Source organism: Betta splendens, chromosome 8, assembly GCF_900634795.4.
Source record: "Betta splendens chromosome 8, fBetSpl5.4, whole genome shotgun sequence".
NCBI classification, from domain to species: domain Eukaryota; kingdom Metazoa; phylum Chordata; class Actinopteri; order Anabantiformes; family Osphronemidae; genus Betta; species Betta splendens.
Genome location: NC_040888.2, coordinates 1,503,156 through 1,510,751, shown reverse-complemented (window position 1 = coordinate 1,510,751; position 7,596 = coordinate 1,503,156). Strand labels below are relative to the sequence as shown.

Sequence of the window (7,596 nt, the reverse complement as noted above, 5' to 3'; positions counted from 1 at the left end):
ATGCAAAATAATGTATTAATTCAACTACTGCACTGTTGAAATACTTTTATTGCTAAATGTAGAAGCTAGAAATAGAGGTGTCAGGTTCCTGTAAAACAAATCGTCAGTTTAAGTAAACTGGGGATATAAATGTTCTTCAGAGACACAAAGTGAAAGCAGCTTCTACCGCTAATCGCTAACTCCCTCCACGGGCTGTAAATGTGCAGTATCGATACAGAGCTGTGTTGTAATTCTCCACCTAACATCACAGAAACATGAGGTTTGAGACTGAGTTTAAAGCTTTTCTCTACACTTACCTTTAATATGTGTCTTCCTGACTTCATGTCTAGTGTCGAACAGTTTGTTTGCTACAAATTCTCTTATCTCTTATCTCTTATGTCTAATTCCACACCCTCCTCTTATAGAATGCATTTACAAGCACAGCAGTAAAAAAGCTCCCGCTGTAAAGTTAAAGGTGAAACAGATGAGCAGAAATAAAACAAAAACTAAATGAACAGGTTTTTCACTTTTTCTAATTCAATTATTGGGATCATTAGTTTATCTGTTTACAATGAGCTGATGTTGATCACATCTGTTATAAATCAGTGACCCTCCGACCTCACGTTAAACATGCACGTAGGTAAAAAACATTTGGTTTATGGTTATGTAGTGACTTATTAGTCGGACGTCAGTGTTTCATTAAGATGCTGAGACTGAACTAAAACCTTATGAACATCTGAACGTGTGCACGTAGTCTTTAATGCTTTAAACTGGTCCAGAGAGCAGGGATTCACCCCACGCTCCATCCTCCACACGCTCCTCCTGCTTCTACACCTTGATCTCCTCCTCCTCCTCTGAAAAGGCCTGCGACGTTTTGCGACTGTGGGAACCAGCAGCGTTTGTGAAGTTATTGCTGGTTCCCTTTGTGAAGGATCCTCCTCCGTAGTGTCTGGACAGGACGTCGGCCGCCCTCTGGAAGCGTTCTGCCTCCATCACAGGTTCAGCTCTGAGAGGGGAGTCTGCAGACGGACCGGTCCTCGCTGCCCCCCCGCCCTCCTCCGGCCTCGTCCTCCTGAAGGAGCCGCTGGGCGACGTCGCCCCCGGACTCTGCACCGGGGGTGTCAGTCAGGGAGCTGTCCTCCTCCTGCTGCTCCTCCTCCTCTTCCTACCTCCTCATCTGCTGCCTGGCGGTGACTGGAACGTCCGCAGGCAGCTGGAGCTGTCAATCAAGGTGAGCACTTCGGTCATGAGGGAGGGCCGAGGTCCACGGTGAAAGGAGGTGAGGGAGTCAGAGCGCGACCGAGAGGAAGCCGCCGCCGTCGGGGAGCGAGGCCTCATGGAGCTGCCCTGTCGAGGCGAGAGAAGGTCGAGGCAGCGTGAGGAAGCCGGACGACAAACCTGCAAACACACGGTGACAGGATCTGATGACAATGACAACAACAGCAGCAGCAAAAACAACAACAGCAGCAGCAAAAACAACAGCAGCAGCAGCAGCAGCAACAACAACAACAACAACAACAGCAACAACAACAACAACCACAACAACAAACTAAAACTACAGTCCAGCTGTTCAGGGGTTTCACCAGCAGGTGTCAGTGTTTGGCAGGCTGGCAGCACACCTTTTACTGGTACTACTGGTACTACTTGTACTACTGCTACTACTACTACTGCTACTACTGTTACTACTGCTACCACTGCTACTACTGTTACTAGTGCTACTGTTACTACTGCTACTACTGTTACTACTGCTACTACTACTGCTACTACTGTTACTACTGCTACTACTGCTACTACTGCTACTACTGCTACTACTGTTACTAGTGCTACTACTGCTACTACTGTTACTACTACTACTACTACTATTTATTTAATTCTGAAGTGAAGGTAGTAAAAACTGGAAGGTTGGGCTCAGACATTACGTCACCGCAGACATTGTTTAATGTCAGATTAAATCCTCGTCTCTCGACTGTTTGTGTAATTGGGCGAATTCCCGATGACTTGTCTCAGGAATGTGGAGGCAGGAGGGGTTTTCCAGCCAGTAGCAGAACGGAACGATGGTCTGGGATGTGAAATGAGGCGAACACACACTCACACAGACAATAACTCACCAGCTGTGAGTTTGTGTTTATAGACAGAATGCTGTGCAGGTGTTGCCACGGTGACGGAGGATGACTCAGAAGAAGTGTGTGTGTGTGTGTGTGTGTGTGTGTGTGTGCATGTGTGTGTGTGCGTGTGTGTGTGTGTGTGTGTGCGTGTGTGCGTGTGCGTGTGTGTGTGCGTGTGTGCGTGTGCATGTGTGTGTGTGCGTGTGTGCGTGTGTGTGATCACTAGAATTTATAGTTGTGTTTGCATGAAGCTCCTCTTTGTGCTGTTTCTCTGCTGCTGAGGTTAGAATAACGTTGCTGCCGTTGTGTTTCCTGATGCTTAATGACCAGCGTCTGTTCTGCTCTCAGTGACTCTGCTCTGTTGTTTTTAGTGAAGAAGCTCGCGCTCATTCGCTGCGTTTCTCACCGTACGTGCAGAGCGAGTCGTCCGTGGAGCTGAGGGACCCGGCGAGCAGGCCGCCGATGTCCATGTTGAGCTGTGGGAGGGAGACGGCGTTCTTGATGATGGGGGAGACGTCGGGCGGGGGCGACGCCAGGTCCCGGGAGCCGCCTCGAGGCCGCGGCGCCGCGCTCTTCCAGCCCTGACGGAAGGTGCGGGCGAAGAAGCCGTCGGCTTTGGCGCTGGCGGCCGAGTCGGGGCTGCCGGGCTCCCTGGAGCCGCCGTAGCTGCTGAGGAAGGAGGTGTCGCCGAACACGTCGCCGCCGCGGCCCACGTGCATGGTGTGGCGGAAGTCGCCCAGCGGGGGGCCGATCATGTCCACGGAGAGCTCGCTCCTGAAGCGCCGCTTCCCCTGGGAGCCGGACACCAGGCCTTTGATGCCTGGCAGCTTCCCCAGACTCATGGTGCAGGGAAAGTCACAGCATGTCGGCGAAGGCGCAGCGTGAGCGTGACGGAACCAGACAATTAAAGCTGTGTGAGAGCAGCAAACAGAGAATGCGGAATAATCCGTTCTCCACAGACCCAGAGCCAGCGATTCAGTGGACGCGGAGCTTCCTGTCTGTCCTCAGCTCATCACACGGTCACAAAGGGTCAGAGGCCGGGCTTGAGTCAAAGCTCAAACAGCCGCCAATGGAAATGTGGGATCTAGGGAAGCACATAAAACCACAATAAAAGTCTCATGTTCACTGTGCTTTGCTGAAGTGTCTGAGGCTCAAACTCAGTCTGACGTCACCAGGAAGTGGCCGTGTTTGCTTTAACCGGCCAGAACCTGCTTCATCTCTAACAAATGAGACCTGATGATGAACAGCTGATGTGCAATAAAACCTGATAAGGGTCCACTTACATCATGGTCGTCCTGTCGTTGGTGATGGTTAGCCGTTAGCCGTTAGCTTTGCTAAACGCGTTCATGGCCAAACCTTTAATCCTCCTCCACTGATCCAGGTCCTTCTGCCTGGAGCTTCTGGACCTTCAGGAGTCGTCTCCGTCCGTCGTCCAGCTTCGGTCCCTCCTCCAGAGGCCCTGTGGGGGGTCCACTGACCCGACCCCCTCTGCAGAGCTTTGACCATGTGCTGCCGTCTGTTCACTGGCTCCACGGCTCCGTGAAAGAGTTCCAGCGAAGGGAAACGAGCAGCTTGAGGCTTTTAGAGAAGCTCTGTCTGAGTCGAGAGGAAGACGAGGCTCCGCTCTCTGGATTAGCTGATAATCCCTCCCGTCCTCCCTCACCTGCTCTCTGCCTTCTTCAATCCACTTAGTGCTCTGGTGTCCAGGTCAGCGAGCGTGTCGCTCCGTCACTGCAGGAGAGACAGACAGAAGAGGAGGAACATGAGTTCACAGCTGTTTCATCCTCGTCACCGCAGCCTTCATTATAACCCCTTGTCTTCCATCAGTCGGACCTTCGGGTTCGGCCCGTTTCTCCTGTTCTTCCCGCTCCTCCTGTGGCTCCAGGGTGGAAGCAGCGCTGCTAAGCTCCAGACACGTGTGGATTAAAGCCGCGGCCTGTTGGAGTTTTCATCAGTAGTAGATTGTGAGATAACGACTCCAGCAAAGTGAGGCTGTCAGTCTCCTGAGCCCGGACTCAGATTACGGCCCGTAAATCTGCAGATAATCCCAGGTTTTCACCTTTTCCAGGACAAACAATGCAGCTGGGAAGACGCTCAGTGTTTCCTGTTTGGACGAATGTGTTGAAGAGGACGATCGACGCGTTCAGGTGTCGCAGGATCCCTGAGCTCCGTTTAGTTCAAGGAATGAAGGCCACGAACGCTCTGCGTCAACGGCTCCAGATTGAGTAGAGAAACCCTATTTGTGCTGCGATTCGTGTTCAAGTTGTCACTTCAGGGACTTGGATCTGGTTCATGAGTCACGGGTCGGAACGTGTGGGGGGACGGAGAACAGAGTGGATCCGTCAGGTTTGGACCCAGGATGCTGATGAGGAACCTTCTGCCTCCACTCGTCTGTTGACTGTGGTTGAGGTTCACTGTGTGAGACGTTTAGAGGAAGGTGGACCGGATCCGTTTCAGAACAGAACCAGCGCGCTGTGGTTGAGGTCAGTCCTGAGCAGAACCCGGTGGACCGGAGTCTGCATCAGACGGAGGCTCTGTGTCCGACAGGAGGACGCGTCCTCACGTCTGAGGCTCCGACTCCTGAAGCAGCTTCCTGTTCGCTCGCAGCCAACAAGTAGTAATTAGTTAAGAGCTCAATGAAACAACAGAGCTGGGATCAGTGTCTGCGGTCCAGTTTAACCCGGTCTGTCAACAGAAACAAGAGGAGCGGCGTCTGCACTCAGAGGAGCAAACAGAGCGAGGGAACGTCCAGGGCTGTTTGAAGGAATGCGGCTCAAAACACTGAGATGCTCCCAGTAACAACGACTGGGACAGACCAGCAGCTACTGGTTCAGTCGCCTTCATGTAAATAAAACATTAACATGTGCAGCAGGTTTTAACTTTAAAGCCCCAAAACCACGCATATAATGTGGCAGCCAGTTTTATCAGCTAATGGATGAGTAATGAAGTTTTTAACGCATGGTTCAAGGACACGCACTGATCTCAGATCTGGCACAAGTTTAAGAAGCATGTGAACAGATCCCGTTTCCTCCACAGTTCTACTTTTAACGTTATTCCACTGCGCGTGCGCAGCTTTTACTGCGCGTCTGCAGGTTAAACAGCACCGTGTGCCTGACGATTATGAGACGCGGCTAAAAGTTGGATTTACTTGGATGATGCCGTTCCCTCTTCACGTCCAACCGACCAACCACCCCAGCTGCTCATTTAACCGGTCTCACCTTTAAATAAACTCTCGGACGAGTCCTCGCAGCTTCTTCGCTCTCCTCGGTTTGAGGTCCGCGCCGCGCGTCTCCGCTCGGACGCAGCTCTGCTTCAGCAGAGCGACTCTGAGCTGCTGCTGAGGGGAGACGGGAGGAGGAGGAGACGGGGGAGGAGGAGGAGGAGGAGACGGGAGGAAGAATAGGAGGAGAGGGGGAGGAGGAGGAGACGGGAGGAGGAGACGGGAGGAAGAATAGGAGGAAGAGGGGAGGAAGAGGAGGAGGAGGAGGAGGAGGAGGAGACGGGAGGAAGAATAGGAGGAAGAGGGGGAGGAAGAGGAGGAGGAGGAGGAGGAGGAGACGGGAGGAAGAATAGGAGGAGGAGACGGGGGAGGAGGAGGAGACGGGAGGAGGAGACGGGAGGAAGAATAGGAGGAAGAGGGGGAGGAGAGGAGGAGGAGGAGGAGGAGGAGGAGACGGGAGGAAGAATAGGAGGAAGAGGAGGAGGAGGGACTGCAGTGCGTAAACGCCATCATCGTCGTGTTGTCCGTCTGTAGCTGTCATCAAACCTTAGACCTTTAGCATCTTGGGAGCAGCTCAGACGCTGAAGTCGTAACACTGGTGATGAACCTTGCTGTCGGTGGCTGCTCCTGATCAGTGGCTTTACTTCTTTGCCTTAGTTTCTGCCTGACTCCGTTCACACTCTCACTCGTCACCTGACGTTCACGTAAAAACGTGGCTGCGTGAGGTTTGGTTTTGGTTTGATGTGGGTTGTGGACAGAACCAGGTTGGAGCCACGTGTAAAAGGACGTGTGTCACTACGTCATATTTACGTGTCAGATGATCGAATCACAAATGATTCAAACTACAGAATTTGTTTGATACTTTGCAGCTTCCACCACTTTTTCCCAGCCTTGTTGTATTTTGGAGCAGCTGCAGTTCATGTTAGAATACGGAGCGTTCTCATGATGTCATCAGAACCAACTTCTCCTCGGTTAACATGAGGACGATCAGCTGGCAGCAGCTGCTGCTTCCAGACGGAGCCGTGGTCCAAAGGTTCACGCTGAGGTCCGATTTGGCAGAACTGGTGAAAAACAAGACTGTTTGGTTGAGATGAGATTAAAGTGAAAGAACTGTTGTGGAACTAAAGCGAGAGGCTGATGAATAGAGAGGATGTGGGAGGAGAGTGAAGCTTCAGGATCATCCTCACCCCTGTTGACAGCAGCTGCAAAGGATGCGTCGAGCTGTGAAAGCAGGAGTGAAGGAACGTTCTGACGCACGGAGGTCAAAGCGTTTCTGTGTGGACGCTTTTATGGAGGAAGGCAGGAGTCAACAAGGTGCTGATCCAGAAACGCGCGTTCTGCAATCAGTCATTCAGATTCAGGCGTCAGGGTGGAGCTGCTGCTGAAGCGATGGGGCTGATGGGGCTCAGACTCCAGCGAGTCCTGGGACCGAGCCTCGGGTCTGGGTTCTGCTGCTGCAGGAAACTGAGCGTCGGCCCAGAGACAATAGAGCTGTGTTCTGTCAGTGTGTCAGAGACGCACAAAGAGACCTGGCAGACACACAACGCTGCCCGACGCGGGTCGGACCCGTCAGGGATCTCGGTTTCCTCCTCAAGCCTGGAACCAGCCCACCCTCCGCTTTCACTGTTTATGTGTAGTCATAAGGGCCTCGGGGGATCTGGATCAGAACAATTCACAGGCAGCTGAAATAGAAACGACTTGTTCAAATGTGGGATGACACACACACACACACACACACACACACACACACACACACACACACACACACACACACACACACACACATATGTACGCACACACACACACACGCACACACATGTACGCACACACACACACACACACACACACACACACACACGCTCACACACTCACACACCACCACACACACACACACACCCCACACGCTCACACCTCACACAACACTACTCTCCGCACACTCTACACACTCTCACCACCGCTCTCACACACACACACACACACCCCCACCCACCCCCACCCACCCCACCACACCCACCCACACACACACACACACACACACACACACACACACACACACACACACACATTGTTGTGAAGCTACTTGTTGCACAGCGAGGCTGAGCTTCGTGTGTTTGGCTGGTCTCAGGTCAGATGTGCTGCAGCAGGTTGAGGCTGACAGAACTGACAGAAGCCCCATGGGAGCGGACCCAGGACGGTTCTGGTCCTGTTCTGGGCAGCTTTACGTACTCGCATGCGGTGCAGCTCACATTTAGACGTTACGCCCTGTAATTGAAACCTCAGCTGGACCCACGA

At 52.6% G+C, this 7,596-nt stretch overlaps 1 protein-coding gene across 1 annotated transcript; it reads right to left on the bottom strand.

Annotated features, from left to right (window-relative positions):
• Positions 1 to 30: 30 nt before the first annotated feature.
• Positions 31 to 5,454, bottom strand: cdc42ep1b (CDC42 effector protein (Rho GTPase binding) 1b). Its single transcript, XM_055510833.1, is given in 5 exon segments — positions 31 to 1,281; positions 1,283 to 1,377; positions 2,491 to 3,168; positions 3,368 to 4,677; positions 5,303 to 5,454. Coding segments are annotated over 3 exon segments (660 nt in total). The 5' UTR covers positions 2,927 to 3,168; positions 3,368 to 4,677; positions 5,303 to 5,454; the 3' UTR covers positions 31 to 1,152.
• Between the last annotated feature and the right edge of the window lie 2,142 nt (positions 5,455 to 7,596).